The sequence below is a fragment of the Macaca mulatta genome, chromosome 12 (genome assembly GCF_049350105.2).
Source record: "Macaca mulatta isolate MMU2019108-1 chromosome 12, T2T-MMU8v2.0, whole genome shotgun sequence".
Taxonomy (NCBI): Eukaryota; Metazoa; Chordata; class Mammalia; order Primates; family Cercopithecidae; genus Macaca; species Macaca mulatta.
The window spans coordinates 27,393,957-27,414,147 of record NC_133417.1 but is presented as its reverse complement, the minus strand read 5'-3'; the positions used below and the strand labels follow the sequence as shown (position 1 = coordinate 27,414,147).

General features: G+C 49.1%; 1 protein-coding gene and 1 pseudogene across 1 annotated transcript in view; one reads left to right on the top strand and one right to left on the bottom strand.

Moving 5' to 3' along the window:
• LCT (lactase) overlaps positions 1-20,191 on the top strand; it is a 55,838-nt gene that overhangs the window by 33,415 nt on the left and 2,232 nt on the right. Inside the window, exons 9-15 of the mRNA XM_015110009.3 lie at positions 681-949; positions 3,299-3,589; positions 4,248-4,446; positions 8,570-8,772; positions 11,490-11,599; positions 15,006-15,140; positions 19,395-19,618. Of these exons, the coding sequence (XP_014965495.2) occupies positions 681-949; positions 3,299-3,589; positions 4,248-4,446; positions 8,570-8,772; positions 11,490-11,599; positions 15,006-15,140; positions 19,395-19,618 (1,431 nt within the window). The remainder of the gene's footprint in view (positions 1-680; positions 950-3,298; positions 3,590-4,247; positions 4,447-8,569; positions 8,773-11,489; positions 11,600-15,005; positions 15,141-19,394; positions 19,619-20,191) is intronic.
• On the bottom strand, positions 5,113-6,078 carry LOC144333375 (uncharacterized; annotated as a pseudogene).

Sequence of the window (20,191 nt, the reverse complement as noted above, 5' to 3'; positions counted from 1 at the left end):
AATTCAAACTTCCTTTTTTTTTTTTTTTTCTGAGATGGAGTCTTGCTCTGTTACCCAGACTGGAGTGCAGTGGCCATCACGCCCGGCTAATTGTTTTGTATTTTTAGTAGAGACAGGGTTTCACCATGTTGGCCAGGCTGGTTTCAAACTCCTGACTTCAAGTGATCCACCTGCCTCTGCCTCCCAAAGTGTTAAGATTACAGGTGTGAGCCACTGTGCCTGGCCTAAAAATCAACTTTTTGTCTCATTGATCTTTTTTTTTTTTCTTTGAGACGGAATCTCACTCTGTTGCCCAGGCTGGAGTGCAGTGGTGTGATCTTGGCTCACTGCAACCTCCGCCTCCCAAGTTCAAGCAATTCTCCTGCCTCAGCCTCCCCAGTAGCTGGGACTAAGATGCATTGGGCTTAACTTCCTAAGTGGGCTGAGGCTCTTGAATTTGGGGCATGTTTCTTTACCCCAACAGAAGAATTTGATTTGGAGATGATCAGTCATTAATGCTTGCTGTGGAGTCATAGGTACTGGCAAAAAAGTAAGATCGACAGATGACCTGTTGGTCTTTCAGGGCGTATGTCACTTTTAGGACAACAACCTTGAATTGAGGAGCTGACACTGGGTTGGCTGTGTGGAGGCCCTGACTCCTGGTGTCAAGCTCTCCTCTGCTCCCTTTGGGATGTTCCCAGCCTACAGGGTCGATGGTGTAGACCTTCGAGGGTATGTCGCCTGGTCTCTGATGGACAACTTTGAGTGGCTGAATGGCTACACGGTCAAGTTTGGACTGTACCATGTTGATTTCAACAACACGAACAGGCCTCGCACAGCAAGAACCTCCGCCAGGTACTACACAGAGGTCATTACCAACAACGGCATGCCACTGGCCAGGGAGGATGAGTTTCTGTACGGACGGTTTCCTGAAGGCTTCATCTGGAGTGCGGCTTCTGCTGCATATCAGGTGAGCAGTTCAGGGTGGTGGGACACCGTTGACCACACACCTGCCCTGCACCAGGCTCTCAGTTCAGTGCTGGGAAGGGCAGATGCATGAACAGGAGATTCCAGCAGACCCATGGAGGGGCAGCATGGGGTCTGGGCAGTCCTCTTCCAGACAGCCTGGCTTCTTCACAGCCTCAAATTTACCCAGACCAGCATGGTGAGCCTGGCTGTCTTGAGATGAGTGCTTGCAGGGCCAGGTAGAGCAGGGAGAGCCTGGGCAGAAGCACTTGGGCAAAGACACACAAATACAGTCACGCATCGCTCACGACAGGGATTTGCTCTGAGAGGTGTGATGTTAGGGGAGTTCATAGTTGTGTGAACATCACACAGAGTACACTTACACACACCTAGATGGTATAGCCTACTATACACCTGGGCTACATGGTTTAGCCTAGTGCTTCTAGGCTACAAACCTGTACAGCCTGTTACGGTACTGAATGCTGGAGGCAGCTGTAACACAGTGGTATTCGTGTATCTAAAAGGCACAGTGAAAATATGGCATAAAAGCTGGACAGGGCACTTACCGTGAATGGAGCCTGCGGGACTGGAAGTTGCTCTGGGTGAGTCGGTGAGTGAGGGGTGAGTGAATGGGAAGGCCTGGGCATTACTGTACACTCCTGTGGACTTAAACATTGCACACTTATGCTACGCTACATTTGTTTTTTAGATGTTTTTCTTTCTTCAATAACACATTAACCTTAGCTTACTATAACATTTTTACTTTATTAACTTTTTAATTTTTTAAACTTTTTTACTCTTTTGTGATAATGCTTAGCTTAAAACAAGCACATTGGTCCAGGTGTGGTGGCTCACGCCTGCAAACCCCAGTGCTGTGGGAGGGTTGCTCGAGCCCAGGAGTTCAAAACCAGCCTGGGCAACGTGGCAAAGCCCTATCTCTATAAAAAAATCAAGGCCGGGCGCGGTGGCTCATGCCTGTAATCCCAGCACTTTGGGAGGCTGAGGCGGGCAGATCACAAGATCAGGAGATCGAGACCACAGTGAAACCCAGTCTCTACTAAAAATACAAAAAAAAAAAAAAAATTAGCCGGGCACGGTGGCGGGCACCTGTAGTCACAGCTACTCAGGAGGCTGAGGCAGGAGAATGGCGTGAACCCGGGAGGCCGAGCTTGCAGTGAACCGAGATCACGCCACTACACTCCAGCCTGGGGGACAGAGCGAGACTCCGTCTCAAAAAAAAAAAAAAATCAAAAAGATTAGCCGAGTATGGTGGTATGCTCCCATAGTCCCAGCTACTCGGGAGGCTGAGGCAGGAGGATCACTCAGCCTTCCAAGTAACTGGGATTACATGCACATGTCACCAACCCAATGATTTTTTTATTTTTAATTTTTTTGTAGAAATGAGGGTCTCACTATGTTGCTAGGGCTGGTCTTGAACTCCTGGCCTCATGTGATCCTCCTCCCTTAGCCTCCCAAAGTGCTGGAATTACAGGTCTGAGCCACAGCACCTGGCCTGCATGTGCTATACTTTTATACTGCTGGCTACACGGTCAGTTTATTGACATGAGCACCACCAGAAACATGAATAATGCAGTGCTCTACAGCGTTACAATGGCTACAAAGCACTAGGCAATAGGAATGTTTCAGCTCCATTATAATCTTACGGGACCACCATCATATATCAGGTCCGTCATTGACCAAAACACTGTTCTACAGCCCGTGACTATGACGAGTCCCTGCTGGACCCTTTTATTCCTCAGCTAGATCCTTCCAAGCAGGCTGTTTGCTCACGTTGGCTCTCAGCATGGACCTGAGCTTATTCTGATGTCCTAACAACATCACATTGCTCCTGTATTCATCCAAAATGAGGCTCACTCCTACAGAAAATAGGATGGTTTTATTTTTTCCAAGAAAAATGGAATACGAAAAGGCGAGTGACTTGCCTGGCAGTTAATGATGGTTCCTGCTTTCCATCTTCTGCCTGCGTCTGTCTCTGTGCGAGAGTGGGCCTGCTGCATGTGTAGAGAAAGCCGGGGGAGTTCCGAGACTGAGTGGGGGCCAGAGCAGGCTCCCAGAGAAGGTAACCACACTTGGCTAATGTTTTTGATTTTTTTACAGAGATGGGGTTTTGCCATGCTGCCCAGGTTGGTTTTGAATTCCTGGGCTTGAGCGATCCTCCCATAGCACTGGGGTTGCTGGTGTGAGTCACCATACCTGGACCAATGTGCTTGTTTTAAACTAAGCATTATCACAAAAGAGTAAACGTCCTGACTTGAGACTCACCCGGTGGCAGAAAGGAAGCTGCGAGTGCTTGACAGAATGACCTAATTAGACCGTGTCTTGTCATCTTGAGATCGAAGGTGCGTGGAGAGCAGATGGCAAAGGACTCAGCATTTGGGACACATTTTCTCACACACCGCTGAAGGTTGAAAATGACGCCGTCGGAGACGTGGCCTGTGACAGTTATCACAAGATTGCTGAGGATCTGGTCACCCTGCAGAACCTGGGCGTGTCCCACTACCGTTTTTCCATCTCCTGGTCTCGCATCCTCCCTGATGGAACCACCAGGTACATCAATGAAGCGGGCCTGAACTACTACGTGAGGTTCATTGACGCACTGCTGGCCGCCAGCATCCAGCCTCAGGTATGGTGGGGCCTGGTCAGGCCTCGGGAAAGTCCACATGCGGGAACCAGCGGGGCTGGGGGAGCACCTTTATCGTGTAAACGAAATGCTGGTTTCAAATTTAGCTTTTGTTGTTGTTGTTGTCATTGTTGTTGTTGTTTTTGAGATGTAGGTAGTCTCGCTCTGTCCTCCAGGCTGGAGTGCAGTGGTGGATCTCGTTTCTCAGCCTCCTGAGTAGGTGGGCTTATAGGCACGCACCACCATGCCTGGCTAATTTTTGTATTTCTAGTAGAGACAGGGTTTCACTGTATTGGCCAGGCTGGTCTCAAACTCCTGGCCTCAAGTGATCCACCCACCTCAGCCTCCCAAAGTGCTGAGATTATAGGTATGAGCCACCATGCCCGACCTCAAATTTAACTTTTTAATTGTTGGTAAAGTCATATGGTGCAGAATTCAAAAAGCATAAAAGAGCTTCCTTCCCAACTTTGACCTCAGCCATCTAGTTCTCCATGAAAGCAATTTATCCCTTTCCTAAAAAAAAAAAGAAAAAAATCTTTGAGCCTTTTTGTCTTATAAGTCACCCTCAGGATTAGCAGCAGACATTGATGCTGGCACATCTAACCTAGGGCTTCGCATGGAAAGCACGATTGATGCAACAGCTGGTCTGGCTTCTTCCCAGGTGACCATTTACCACTGGGACCTACCGCAGGCGCTTCAGGATGTGGGAGGCTGGGAGAATGAGACCATCGTGCAGCGGTTTAAGGAGTATGCAGATGTGCTCTTCCAGAGGCTGGGAGACAAGGTGAAGTTTTGGATCACGCTGAATGAGCCCTTTGTCATTGCTTACCAGGGATATGGCTATGGAACAGCGGCTCCAGGTAAGTCCCAGCCCTGGCTCGTCGGCTCTTTGGATCATGGCATTCTTAGCACATCAAGAGTTGAAATCCAAATGGCACAGGAGGAGGCAGCAAAGAAAGCCCCATAGCAGAAACCCTGCTTCTTGCTCAGGGCTGTAGAGGTTTCCCTCCTGACATGGCATTGCTAACCATGAATTTCGCATCTCAGTACCTCAAGGTGGGTTCATTTCTTTGCTCTGTGACTCTGATCGGCCTCAGGTGGGCAGCTCTCTGAGATCAGAGATGTGGGCAAATTGATGTGGGGAAGGACAGTTTGTCAGGCTGTACAGATCTACAGTCTGTTTCCACAATTCCCAAACCCCAAAGGTTCTGACAATTGGTTTGGCTGACCTGAGCTCATTTAATAGTAGTGAAAGCTGACTCGAACCAACAGGAGGCTGCTCATGGTCTTTATCGCACTGAGCGAACATTCCTATGTTCCGCTGCACAGATATCAGTGTGCTTGACTATGGAGAGCTGTCCCGGGCCCATGGGGCTGGTAGGTACTTTTTTCAAAGGAAACATTTAATTCCAAAACACATCTGAACCTAAAAGATTTTTTTTCTTTTATCTTTGGTTGATATGCAATAATTGTACATATATGAAGGGGTGGCCTTCCCCTCCACACCTGTGGGCATATCTCATCAGGTGGGACGAGAGACTGAGAAAAGAAATAAGACACAGAGACAAAGTATAGAGAAACAACAGTGGGCCCGGGAGACCGGCACTCAGCATACCAAGGACCTGCACCGGCAGCGGTCTCTGAGTTCCCTCAGTTTTTATCGATTATTATTTTCATTATCTCAGCAAGAGGAATGCGGTAGGAGAGCAGGGTGATAACAGGGAGAAGGCCAGCAAGAAAACATGTGAGCAAAAGAATCTATGTCATAATTAAGTTCAAGGGGAGGTACTATGCCTGGATGTGCACGTAGGCCAGATTTATGTTTCTCTCCGCCCAAACATCTCAGTGGAGTAAAGAATAACAAAGCAGCATTGCTGCCAACATGTCTTGCCTCCCGACATAGGGCAGTTTTTCTCCTATCTCAGAATTGAACAAATGTACGATCGGGTTTTAAACCGAGACATTCAGTTCCCAGGGGCCGGCAGGAGACAGTGGCCTTCCTCTATCTCAACTGCAAGAGGCTTTCTTCTTTTACTAATCCACCTCAGCACAGACACTTCACGGGTGTCGGGCTGGGGGATGGTCAGGTCTTTCTCATCCCACGAGGCCATAGTTCAGACTATCACATGGGCGGAAACCTTGGACAATACCCGGGTTTCCAAGGCAGAGTTCTCTGCGGCTTTTCACAGTGCATTGTGCCCCTGGTTTATTGAGACTGGAGAATGGCAATGACTTTTACCAAGCATACTGCTTGTAAACATTTTGTTAACAAGGCACGTCCTGCACAGCCCTAGATCCCTTAAACCTTGATTCCATACAACACATGTTTCTGTGAGCACAAGGTTGCGCAAAGTAGTTGTTAATTTGTAACAAATTAACAGCATCTCAGCAAAGCAATTTTTCAAGTTACAGGTCAAAATGGAATTTCTTATGTGTTCCCTTTCTACATAGACATGGTAACAGTCTGATCTTTCTTTTCCCTACACATATATATGGAGTACAAAATATATTTTGATACATGTATACAATGTCCTATGATGAAATCAGAGTAATTAGTATATTCATAACCTTAAACATTCATCATTTCTTTGTGTTGGAAACATTCTGAGTCCTCTTTTCTAGCTTTTTGAAAATACACACTCAATTCTTTTTTTAAAATTATTATTTATTTATTTATTTATTTATTTATTTATTTTGAGACAGAGTCTCACTCTGTCGGCCAGGCTGGAGTGAAGCTCACTGCAACCTCCATCCCCCGGGCTCAAGCAATTCTCCTGCCTCAGCCTCCTGCGTAGCTGGGATTACAGGCATGGGCCACCATGCTTGGCTAATTGTTGTATTTTTAGTAGAAACGAGGTTTCATTATGCTGGCCAGGCTGGTCTTAAACTCCTGGCCTCAGGTAATCCGCCCGCCTCGGCCTCCCAAAGTGCTGGGATTACAGGCGTGAGCCACTGCACCCAGCCTAAATTCTTGTTAAATATATTCACCCTACAGTGCCACACATCACTAGAACTTCATCTTCTTATCTAGCTTAACTTTGTATCCATTAACCAACCTCTCCCTATCCTCCCTCCCCACTACCCTTCCCATCCTCTAGTAATCACAATTCTACTCTCTACTGCTAGGAGCTCATCTTTTTAGCTCCCACATATAAGTAAGAACATGCAGTATTTGCCTTTCTGTGCCTGACTTATTTCACTTTACATAATGACCTCCAGTTCCATCAATATTGTCACAAATGACAAGATTCATCCTTTTTTATGGCTGTATAGTATTCCATTATATATAAATGCCACATTTTCTTTATCCATTCATCTGTTGATGGACACTTAGGTTGATTCCATATCTTGGCCATTGTAATAGTGATGCAATAAACAGGGAGATGCAGGTATCTATTTGGTATACTGACTTACTTTCCTTTGGATAAATGCCCAAAAGTAGGATTGCGGGATCCTTAAGGGTTTTGAATAAGAAATTGTGGACCTATTTTTGTGCCTTGAGAACCATCCAGTTTCCCTTTCCTTTAGTTCTGAGCTAATGAGAATAAATTTGTGTTCATCCATGTGATTCCCCAGAACACTGTGGAACAGCTGGAAAGAGCCACCAGAAGATGTGCCTCAAATCGTTATCAGAGGCATCTCCATTGGTCCTAGGTTGCCTCTTTGGTTTATACTCCTTCAACACATGAGAGGCGCCTCTCTTGGAGCATTCACTGTCGGGGATCTCTGTGTCAGCTGCTTGCATTAGCTATATTCTCCAACCCTAACGATCACAGTGGATCCCCAAGGAGCTCCAGATTATCAACTCCTGTCAATTCATTTGAGCCCGGGAGTTCAAGGCTTCAGTGAGCCATGATCATGGCACAATTGCACTCCAGCCTGGATGACAGTGCATGACCCTGTCTCAAAAATAATAATAGGGCAGTTATGGTGGCTCATGCCTGTAATCCCAGCACTTTGGGAGGCCGAGGCGGGTGGATCGCCTGAGGTCAGGAGTTCAAGACCAGCCTGACCAATATGGGGAAACCCCGTCTCTACTAAAAATACAAAAATTAACGAGGCATGGTGGCGTGCGCCTGTAGTCCCAGCTACTCAGGAGGCTGAGACACGAGAATTGCTTGAACCTCTCAGCTCACTGCAATCTCCGCCTCCCAGGTTCGAGCGATTCTCCTGCCCCAGCCTCCTGAGTAGCTAGGATTACAGGTTCCTGCCACCACAGCTGGCTAATTTTTTTGTATTTTTAGTAGAGACGGGTTTTGCCATATTGGGCAGGCTGGTCTTGAACTCCTGGCCTCAGGTGATCCACCTGCCTCAGGCTCCCAACGTGCTGGGATTACAGGTGTGAGCCACCCTGCCCGGCCTGGGTTGTCTTTTAAGTTTAAAAAAATCATTTGTACATGTAGTCCTTTCTGAATATAACATTGGTTTGAAGCTAACTCAATAGAAAGAAACTCCATCTCTTTAGTCTTTCTAGTTTGACTATAGTAGCTAACAGAGTTGGGCTGCAATGTCACACTTCAGCTTCGGGTGTCACCATCTGATTTGATTTGCTCCAGCCTAAGCATTTCTTAAATTGGGGGCTTTAGATTCTGTGACAGGTATCTCTATTATGGGTATTTTGCCTGAGACATACGAACCACTCTTCTGGAGGAGGGGGACAGAAACCAACATTTATCAAGTGTCCTTCCCTTTTCCAGACACAGTGCTGCTGTGGGTGGGTTTCATACACGTTTCGTTTCCCTCTAACAAGCACTCTCTGCTGCCCATTTCACCAGGGAGAAAACTGAAAGGCTGAATTACTCACCCAAAATTACACAGCCAGGTAATAAGAGGGAGAGCCAGGGTTTGAATTCCAGTTTTCCTAATGCCAGAATCTACACCTCTTCTCCCAAACAGAGAGGGGACATCTGCAGGCAGGGACTAACAATCTCGGTCACATCCATTCTATCCATTCTCTGTTGACGTTCATGTGTATGTTTCCAGGAATCTTTGTTAGGCCTGGCACTGCCCCCTACATTGTTGGCCACAACCTAATAAAGGCTCATGCTGAGGCCTGGCATCTGTACAACGATGTATACCGCGCCAGTCAAGGTGGTGTGATTTCCATCACCATCAGCAGTGACTGGGCTGAACCCAGAGATCCCTCTAACCAGGAGGATGTGGAGGCGGCCAGGAGATATGTTCAGGTCTGTTTTTCCTCTGGACACTTGTTCTTACTTTTGTCCATCTTTCCTTCCAGCCTAATGGAAACAGATTGTGAATCAAAGATTTAGGGTGTGGTGGCTCATGTCTGTAATCCCAGCACTTTGGAAGGCTGAGGCAGGAGGATTGCTTGAGGCTAGGAGTTTGAGACCAGCCTGGGCAACATAGCAAGACCTTGTCTGTTAAGAAACAAAAATTATTAGGGCATGGTGGCACACACCTATAGTCCCAGCTGCTCAGGAGGCTAAGGTGGGAGCTTGAGCCCAGGAGTTCAAGGTTGCAGTGAGCCATGATTTCAGCACCATTAAACTCCACGTGACAGAGGGAGACCACCCCCAACCCAAAAAAAGAAGAATGGTTAGGATCTAAGCCTAGTTTTGCTATTGCCTGATTTTGTGAACTTGGGAAAATCATCTAACTTTTTCATGCCTTAGTTTTCTCATCTTTGAACTGGAGATGCTCTACCCACCTCATAAGTTTGCTGTGATGAAAGTGATAAGGTCTATGGGGTTAGGTTGTCTTTAAGTTTTTAAAAATCATTTGTACAGGTAATTATTTCTGTAACATTGGTTTGAAGTTAACTCATAGAGAGAAATTTCCAAATCTCTTCAGTCTCTCTGGTTTGACTATAGTCACTAACAGAGCTGGGCTGCAATGTCACACGTCACCTTTAGGTGTCGCCATCTAATTTGATTTGCTCCAGCCTAGGCATTTCTTTTTTTTTTTTTTTTTTTTTTTTAGACGGAGTCTTGCTCTGTCACCCGGGCTGGAGTGCAGTGGCCGGATCTCAGCTCACTGCAAGCTCCGCCTTCCGGGTTTATGCCACTCTCCTGCCTCAGCTTCCCAAGTAGCTGGGACTACAGGCGCCCGCCACCTCGCCCAGCTAGTTTTTTGTATTTTTTTAGCAGAGATGGGGTTTCACCATGTTAGCCAGGATGGTCTCGATCTCCTGACTTTAGATTCTGTGAAACTCATTAGTGCCCCTAATTTGCCAACTCAGTGAGTTTAAGAACAGCATCTTTTGGTCATGGAATTTCACCCCTAGGAAGTAGAGACATTAGTAGGAAGCTGGCTGGGCATGGCGGCTCACACCTGTAATCCCAGCAGTTTGGGAGGCTAAGGCAGACTGATAATCTGAGGTCAGGAGTTCTAGACCAGCCTGGCCAACATGGTGAGACCCCATCTCTACTAAAAATATAAAAATTACCCAGGCATGGTGGCACATGCCTGTAGTCCCAGCTACTCTGGAGGCTGAGGCAGGAGAACCCAGGAGTTGAGATGGCCATTGCATTCCAGCCTGAGTGACAGAGCGAGGCTCCATCTCCAAAAAAAAAAAAAAAAAAAAAAGGGAAGCAGGTGCCAGCATGGCCTACCTTTATTTCCACCTGAACCCCTGACTGACAAGAGAAGAGAAGGAGAATGATCCTCATTCATGGCACAGCTCCTCTGGCTCTTCCTAGAGTCTCTGAAAGGGCTAGAAGGTGCTGTCCCCTACATTTTGCATCAGGAAGGAAAGAGAGGGGTTTCTCTCTGGACTGGTTCCCACTTTGGGCTCTGTGGAAGAGTCTGCCAACTGTGACACTATAACTCTCTTGGGGGGAACACCAAGGGCCTTGGTTTGCCAAACTCTTCACAGGAGAACTTGACAAAGATAGTCAAATTAATAAACGCAACGAAGAGCTTAATTTTCTGGTCTGCCAGTCAGCTGGGGAAACAGTTTTGAAACAAAATTAATGTATCCCTCATTTCAGACTCACAGAACTGGTGATTTAGAGCAACATTTCCTTTTTTCCTGAAATCAAAACTTCGAATGTCAGGAAATGTTAGGCTGTCATATCTTTAGATTGAGCCACTTACTGGTGAACTGTGATACTGCAGCCATGGACTATGACAGATGCATCTCCTATTAGAATCAGCTTCCACAAAAACATCCAGTGTGTTACCTTGGAGTGGCTGCACTTAAGCCTCCTTACCAGGGCATGTGTGTTCCATGCCTCGTCTCTAACCATGAGTGGAAGCTGCCCTCACCCCAATTCCCAGCAGCAGCTAGCAGGTGAGGAGAGGATTTGGAGAGACTAAAGAAGGCTCTCAACCCCCCAGCATCACAGTGTGTGGGTGCCACGTATCCCTACCCGTGATAAGGATGGCCTAGGCCTCATTAGAGAAAATGGGTCAAACAGTTCCCCATGTTGGGGCTGTGAAGGCCCATGAAGAGTTATGCTTTGCCCGGAAAGTCAGGAAAGCAAAACCTTGCATCTCAGCCCTCCCCAGAAAGTCCTGGTTGCTCCTTGGGCACTTTGATGCAGAAGTTCAGCTGCTCAGTGGTGAGAAAGGGAACCGGGAGCCTGGAGGCTTGTGGTTCTCCCTTCTCCTCTGCAGGATCCGTCCAAGGGCAGCCAGGAAGCATTTGTTGAGTTCCAGGGTCAGTGCACAGGTCAGTTCCTGTCACCTCAAGCTGTAACTATGAAGAGGTGGCCCTGCCCTCAGTGCGACAGCAGCTGAGCAAGCACAGACCCAGCTGGGAGACCTGTGGGCACTGAAGCTGCAACAGGCAGGAGCCACAGAGAAGAAAATCTAGCCTGGGGGTCCAGAAAAAGGAGGGAGGTTGTGAGGCCCGGCACTTCTGAGCAGGGACGGTGCTGTCTCTTGCTGTACCCACTTGTAATGCCTGGGCTGACTGTCTCCCCAACCCCACCCGCAGTTCATGGGAGGCTGGTTTGCACATCCTATTTTCAAGAATGGAGATTACAACGAGGTGATGAAGACGCGGATCCGTGACAGGAGCTTGGCTGCAGGCCTCAACAAGTCTCGGTAAGGGCCTGGTGCCCGCAGTGCTGAGGGCATGGCGTCGGGGTCGCAGAGGCATGTCTCGGGCAAGTTACCATGACTGAACTTCTTTGCTTGCTGGGAAGTTACCTGTGATCATATATGTAAAGCTTAGCCCAGCACCTGGCACCTGTGCTTGACAGAGGGGGGTTGCTATTATGGTTATTATATTGCAGAACAGCCAGGAAATCTGTCCCAAGGATATCCACCTCTGAGCAACCCCACTCCACCACTCCACAGATAAATCCCGGCTCATCCTATCCCATTTCATCACCGCACGTGCGCATGTGGGTGGCAGTGGGTGAGTCAGGTTTGTGCTTTGCATCATTTGGCCAGCAGGTGGCGATGATCTGCACCAAAGCGTCCCTCGTTACCCACCCGCCCCTTCTTGTCAAGGAAGGAGTAGCAACGTCAGCAGCCAACGTTTACGCATCTTCTGTTGGCATCTTTATTTCTACTTAAATATGAGTAAAGTGAGGCGCAAAGATTAGGGCAAGGTCACCCAGCTATTAAGAGATGGAGCTGAGATTTGCAGCCAAGCTGTCTGCCCCCAGGGCGCATGCTGGGGGCTTGAGTCATGCCGGTGGGGCGAGAGGTGTGGTGTGTGGAAGCGCGGGAAGCGGGGGTCACTGCCCGTGGGAACATGCCCACCGCTCCAAGGCCGGCGGGAATCAGGTGTGAATTCCCAACACAGTCTTTGAGTCCTGTCCCCAGACGCCCCCATAGAGCCCAGCTGAGGATTAAAAATCCAGCTCCCAGGCTGGGCGCGGTGGCTCACGCCTGTAATCCCAGCACTTTGGGAGAACGAGGCGGGCGGATTACTTGAGGTCAGGAGGTCAAGACCAGCCTGGCCAACATGGCGAAACCCTGTCTCTACTAAAAATACAAAATTACCAGGCGCGGTGGCGGGGGCCTGTAATCCCAGCTACTTGGGAGGCTGAGGCCAGAGAATCGCTTGAGCTCAGGAGGCAGAGGTTGCAGAGAGCCGAGATGGCGCCACTGCCCTCCAGCCTGGACGACAGAGGGAGACTCTGTCTCCAAAAAAAAAAAGAAAAAAGAAAAAGAAAAGCCAGCTCCCACCTCACAATGCACACCCCGGCCTAGTTAGGGTAAGTGCCGCAGAGCAGGCTGTGCCTAAAGGTCTGATCTGCGAACTGTGATCTCCAGCGAAACCGGTGAGCGTGCGGCCCATCCGCACAAGTTTGCCGAACACCTACCATTAGACCGAGCCAGGGTCAGAGGGAGGGGTCCACGGAAGGAGAGGATTCCAAGTGGCTTCCTCAAGCTGCTGACAGATCAGCTGGAAAGACAGTGCTCCATGGAATCCCATTCCCCAGGCTCTTCAGTACAAAGAAAACTCAGCAGATGAGATCAGGGTGGACTGGGTAGACCCAGGAGATTTCATGGACAAGGCAGGACATCAGCTGAGCTGGGCCTTGACAGGGGATAGAGTGCAGGAGATTACAGGTCATTCCTTCTAAGGGGCAGGGTTGTGAAGACAGGCCTAGAGGTAATAATGAGTGGGGTGCCAGAAGCTGAGAGTGGGGGAGACCAGCCCAGCGGCAGTGAAGGGGCTGAGGCCACATGGTGAAGGGCCTGGAAGCCACGCGCAGGGCACTGGCTTTGGGGCCACAGGCCATTGCTGGCTTCTGAGCAGAGGCATCAGGTACATGAGGAGGCTGTGCTTTGGTTTTCTCCCATCATCTCAGAAACCCCAGGGAAGGAAAGTTCTTGATCGCTCAGGTTAACGGTAACAGGAAGGTCAAGATGAAAGTATCGGAGGCATCTCTGGGCCACACCTAAACCAGAAGCACCAGGTCTCCCTGTCAGCATGCGCATGTAGTCAAGACCATCTGTACACACCGCACACAAGTGTTCATTAGTCAGGTTCCGCAGGAGAGAGGCTTTTCACTCAGAGTGCCTGGAAAATGCTCCATCTACACGTTAAGAAGACAAAGTTCCCAGGCTCACATGTAATCCCAGCACTTTGGAGGGATTGCTTGAGACCAGAAGTTCAAGACCAGCCTGGGCAACATAGTGAGACTTTGTCTTTACAAAAAAATTAAAAATTATCTAGGCGTGGTGGCACACACCTATATTCCCAACTACTTGGGAGGCTGAGGTGGGAGGATTGCTTGAGCCCAGGAGACTGAGGTTGCAGTGAGCTATGATCTCACCACTTCACTCCAGCTTCAGGGGGCGTTCAGTGTCCCCAGGAGGGCAGAGCGAGATGCTGTCTGAAAAAAAAAAGAAAAAGAAAAAGAAAGAAAGAAAACAAAGTTCAGTGAAATCGTGAGAACTGAGAAATTCAAACTCAAATACTCAATTTGCAAATTATTTCCCCTGCTACTTTGAAGATCTTGAAGCTATTATTATTATTATTGCTAAAGTTGGAGAAAAAGAGGCATGCCTAACCAAACCCAACAGGAAGGAGCAGAGAAACTTGGAAAGGGCAGAAAACGGAGATACAAATTATACAAGATACAGGGCCGGGCGCGGTGGCTCATGCCTGTAATCCCAACACTTTGGGAGGCTGAGGTGGGTGGATCATTTGAGGTCAGGAGTTCAAGACCAGCCTGGCCAACATGGTGAAACCCCATCTCTACCAAAAATACAAAAAATTAGCGGAATCGTGGCGGGCGCTTGTAGTCCCAGCTACTCAGGAGCCTGAGGCAGGAGACTTAGGAAGTTGAACCCAGGAGGCGGAGGTTGCAGTGAGCTGAGATCGCGCCACTGCACTCCAGCCTAGGTGACAGAGTGAGACTCAGACACAAGAAAAAAAAAATTATACAAGGTCTAACTTTACAAACATAGGGGAAGAGTCTTGGGTGTGTACCTCAGGTATGCTCTTGATTTTGAAATCTGTCATAGATGCTAAATATCAGAATTTGCATATGTTAATGTTTGAAGGAAATGAAGAACTGTGCATGCATGTGTGTGCGTGCATGTGTATGTGCATGTGTGTGCGTGCATGTGTATGTGCGTGTGTGTGCATGCATGTGTATGTGCGTGTGTGGGCGTGCATGTGTGTGTATGTGCATGTGTGTGCATGCATGTGTATGTGCGTGTGCATGTGTGCGTGCATGTGTGTATGTGCGTGTGTGTGCGTGCATGTGTGTGTATGTGCGTGTGCGTGTGCGTGTGTGTGTGTGGTCCCTTCAGGTTTCAGAGGCTCTTGCAGAGACCTAGGGAAGCCAGTTTTTTGGTCTGGGCAGTAGGAGCCGCAGGTACTTCCTGCACCGTCTGAAGGACCTGTTCGTCCCCTCCGGTTCCCCCAGTCACTGCCAAGTCCCTGGGGTTCAGAGCGCTCCCCCGCCCCAGCCCCATGACATTCTCTTCTCAAAGCGTGGCTCTCCCTGACGCCCTGCCCTTAATGGCTTCTTCCATCCAGGCTGCCAGAATTTACAGAGAGTGAGAAGAGGAGGATCAACGGTACCTATGACTTTTTTGGGTTCAATCACTACACCACTGTCCTGGCCTACAACCTCAACTATGCCACTGCCATCTCTTCTTTTGATGCAGACAGGTAAGTCCACCAACAGGGCGCCCGTAGCCATCTCTGGAAAAGGCAGAAAGGTGCGCCTTGGCTGTGCTCTCTGAGGCCTGCCCAGCCTCAGAATAGGGCCTCCAACGCCAAATGTGGCAGGGTTTGCAAGACGCTCACCACCCCACAGATCCCAAGGAAATCTCCAGCAAGCAGGAGGGAGAGGAGGCCGGGTCTCCAGGGCATCTCCCATCAGGGCACACGTGCTTGGCTTTTTGTTTTATTTCATTTTTAAAATTTATTTATTTATTTTGTGTTCTTTTTCACAGGCTGCTCAACTTTCAAAATGCTTGGTTTTTTAAAAAGGATTTTCAAGAAAAAAATTTATTTAGGTTTTATCAAAATTCACTTTAATGTTAATAAATATTACAATAATACAAGAGTAAAATTTTATTTTCTCTTTTAAACAATGCTTTTATGAAGTAGAGATAGTAAAAGATTTTGGTTCACCTTTTTAAGTAACGGTTTTTATTTTTATTTTATTCGTTTTTTTTTGAGACGGAGTCTCGCTTTGTCACCAGGCTGGAGTGCAGCGGCACAATCTTGGCTCACTGCAACCTCCGCCTCCCGGGTTCAAGCGATTCCCCAGCCTCAGCCTCCAAGTAGCTGGGATTACAGGCACGCACCACCACGCCTGGCTAATTTTTTTTGTTTACTTGTTTGTTTGTTTGTTTGCTTTGTATTTTAGTAGAGACAGGGTTTCACCATGTTGGTCAGGCTGGTCTCTATCTCCTGACCTCAGGTGATCCACTCGCCTCAGCCTCCCAAAGTGCTGGGATTACAGGTGTGAGCCACCGCGCCTGGCCAATTGTCTTTTTCTTTATATCTATTTATCTAGAGACTTTTCCATCCATATCCTATATGGTTTTTTAAATGTCTCCAAGTTAATTTTCACCTTTCTCTAGTACCTCCTTGAGTATCTTAATAATCAACCTTCTGAATTCTTCATCTGGCAACTCAGGGATTTCTTCTTGGTTTGCATCCATTGCTGGAGAGCTAGTGTGACCTTTTGGGGATCTTATAGAACCTTGCTTTGTCATATGACCTTTTCTGGTTCCTTCTTATCTGGGGAGACTGTTTCACTGGAAAGATCTGGAATCAAGGGCTGCTGTTCAGATTATTTTATCCCACTGGGTGATCCCTTGATGTGGCGCTCGCCCGCTTCCCCCGGGATGGGGCTTCCTGAGAGCCAGACTGCAGTGATGGCCATTGCCCCCTGGGTCTCTCCACCCAGCGGGACTGCTGGGGTCTGAACTGGTGCTGAGGAATGTCTGCAGAGTCCTGTGATGGGATCTGTCCTCAGGCCTCCCAGCCATGGATACCAGCACCTGCTCCAGTGGAGGCGCAGGGGAGTGAAGTGGATTCTGTGCGGGTCGTTTGTTGTGGTTTTCTCAAACGCTGGTCATGCTAGCAGTGAAGTTGTCATGTGGACAGACTCAGGACCTCTGGTCAGCCAGGATGTTGCAGGCGGTGGAATTTGTTGTTGTTTTCTCCTTCTTTGGAGCAGGATTGTTCTGAGTTGCTGTAATGGGGTGAGTTGGTTGGTCTCCAGCCAGGAGGTGGCACTTTGGTTTTTTTTTGTTTTTTTTGAGGCAGAGTCTCACTCTGCCGCCCAGGCTGGAGTGCAGTGGCGTGATCTCGGCTCACTGCAAGCTCCGCCTCCCGGGTTCACGCCATTCTCCTACCTCAGCCTCCCGAGTAGCTGGGACTACAGGCGCTCACCACCACGCCCGGCTAATTTTTTGTACTTTTAGTAGAGACAGGATTTCACCATATTAGCCAGGATGATCTCGATCTCTTGACCTCGTGATCCACCTGCCTCCGTGAGCCACCGCGTCTGGCCTGGAGGTGGCACTTTCAAGACAGGAGGTGATGCTTTCAAGAGAGGAGGTGGCACTTTCACGGTGGCACTTTCAAGGTGCTTTCCCCTTCTGGTGCCACCAGCTGCAGTAGTAGAAGGGGGATTATAAGCTTGCCCTACGTTGGCCAGGGTACGTATTCGGGTTTCTCAGGTGATGGGCGGGGCCATAGAACTCCCAGGAGTTCGTGTCTTTTGTCTTCAGCTCCCAGCGAAGGTAGAGAAAGACCATCAGATGGGGGCAGCATTAGGCATGTCTGAGCTCAGACTCTCCTTGGGTGAGGCTTGCTGCGGCCACTGTGGGGAATAGAGGGCTGGTTCTCAGGCCAGTGGAGTTCTGTTCCCAGGGGGATTATGGCTTCCTCTGCTGTGTCATACAGGTTGCTAGGGAAGTTGGGAAAACTGGCAGTCACAAGCCTTACCCAGCTACCATGCAGCCAGCCAGGCCAGTCTCACTCCTGCCGTGCCCTGCCAACAGTGCGCAGGGCAGAGCTCTCACCCCGGGCTACAAGCCTCCTCTCTGAGAAAGCAAGCAGGGCTTTCAGGCCTTGCCCCTCCCCACCTGCCCACACTGTTGACTGTGGCTTCGGTGCTTTTATCTGCACTTCTTGTTTGCCCCCAAGATTCTGCTCAGGAAAATTCATGCTTCTAGTCAAAATTAAGTTCAGCTAGAAGCTTCCTTCATCCTTCCCCTCCCTAATTCCACTGGCTTCCTTCCCCAAGGACCCCTGTAGGATAAAGTCAGGAATGGCTTCCCTGGGCTCAAACTGGGGACAGGGAGTGGCTACAGGGCTCTTCCTACTGCTTCTTCTACCTTTACATTTCACTTGGCTCCCTAAATCCACTTGCGCTCTAGGTAAGGTTAAATCCTTCTCCTATGATCTGGATGTTCAGGTCCCCAGAGAGGATGTGTGTTCAGAGGCAGACTTTTCCCTTCTCACACTTTGGGAACTCACAGTTTTGTAGCTGTCTTGTGGAGTTTGCAGCAGCGTTCTGCTTCTTTCAAAGGGTCTATGAATTCTTTCGGTTTTTCTGGTATGTTCCTCCGGATCTCAGCTCACTGCAAGCTCCGCCTCCCGGGTTTGCGCCATTCTCCTGCCTCAGCCTCCTGAGTAGCTGGGACTACAGGCGCCCGCCACCTCGCCCGGCTAGTTTTTTGTATTTTTTAGTAGAGACGGGGTTTCACTGTGTTAGCCAGGATGGTTTCGATCTCCTGACCTCATGATCCGCCCGTCTCGGCCTCCCAAAGTGCTGGGATTACAGGCTTGAGCCACTGCGCCCGGCCCCTGCAGTAGTTCTTGGAGCAATAGTTCACAACGTGAGTCTCCACACACTGTTCTGTCCATCCAAGTGGGAGCTGTACCTAAGTCCTGTCTCCTATCTGCCATTTTCAGAAAATCTCATTTTGTTCCTTTTCTGTGAAGCATCTTTCCACACCAGTAGCTCTGACTGTGTTCAGGTTCTTTCTTTGGAAAGCAGCCCCTCCACTCCCACTGCATCCTGAAACCCCCGCCGAGTCGGGCTCACCAAGGGGGCTGAGGAGACTCCAGGACACCCCTCTACTCCTTCTGATTCTCCCTCCCTCTCATCAGCGCTGGGGCTGTCTCCTGGGAGACCTCCACTTGTGCTTATGAAATGGCCCACATTCAATTCAGCTGAGTCAGATAAATCCAGGTGCTGATAAAACTAACTTTTTTTTTCCTGAAGGCTCTGAGTGTAAGAAGTGTCTAAATGCTTGGTCCTTATTTGACATGTGCGACTACAGGTGATCAGGCTTCTGTGGCCTCCCCCAGCAGGCACCCCTGTGGCAGGAGCTGTCCCCTCTCCTTGTCCATCACTGAGGACAGAGGCCAGCCTCTTGGACACTTGAAGGAGGTGCCAGCCTGTCCGCTGCCTGTCAGCACACAAAGCAGGGCCCCAAGTATTGATGCCTGTGGCCACACCCGTGGTCTGCATGTGGCATTGACTAGACACGGGTGGCTTGGGGGAGCCCATTCTCTGCAGAACAGCACTGGTGTCCATTGGAAGTCTGGAGCTGGGGACACCCAGAGCCTTGCATAGCTGCTGTAAGGAGCCACCTATTCAGAGTAGTGGAGGGCTGGGCTCCATGAGCAAGAACATGCTCTGCACAGGCAGAGAAACTGAAGGGCGGAGAGCTGAGCGGCTTGTCCAGTGCTATACCAGCACAGAGTGCAGGCAGCTAGAACCAGCAAAAGGAGGAGAATTTGAGGCAGTTTGATTCTTCTGGGGTTAGTATGATTCTTAAGGCCAGACAAAACCTAAGGCTTTTCCTGGTCTAGGTCCTGTTTTGTGCTTCATGTAAAGGGTCTCTTGAGATTTACGTAACAATACCTCATCTTTAGTTTTTGAACTTGTAGAGGAGTTGCCTCCATCGCAGATCGCTCATGGCCAGACTCTGGCTCCTTCTGGCTGAAGATGACGCCTTTTGGCTTCAGGAGGATCCTGAACTGGTTAAAGGAGGAATACAATGACCCTCCGATTTATGTCACGGAGAATGGAGTGTCCCAGCGGGAAGAAACAGACCTCAATGACACTGCAAGGATCTACTACCTTCGGACTTACATCAACGAGGCCCTCAAAGGTACGACGGGCCCACCCCTCCCCAGCGTGCCGCTTTCCCTGTTGGAAACATCTGCCATCTGCACTGCGGGAGGGTGATACAGTGTCCTTGGGCCACGGTAAGAAAAGAACGCTAAGGTTTCTTGCTCCTGTTGGGCGTAAGCCTTGCTTTAGGGCTGTGCTCTGAGTTTTTTCCTTCCTATGTCTAAGCTCGGCAAGCAAGCCCAGTGGCCTGATGCCACCAAACCCTAGTTCCTGGCCTGAGTCACTTGCTCCCCCGATCCTCCCTGATGTCAGAACATCAGTGCCCTCCTGAGAATGGTCTGGGTAGGGCCCAGCAGGAGTAGGCTGTGTGGTTACCTGTGGGGTCTCTTGGTCTCCAAACCAAAGTTTGAGGCTCTTGGCTCAGCCCTAGCAACTTGAGATGGGACCATGAGGATAAGAGAATGGAACAAATGCTGAGTAAAAGAGCAAGCAATGCACCGGCAAAGGAAATGATTAGAATAATCCTACCCAGCTGAAATCTATTCCATCTAAGGGCTATTTTCTATAGGGAGGAGCATGAACATTCTAAGGCACTGACCAAAATCATGGA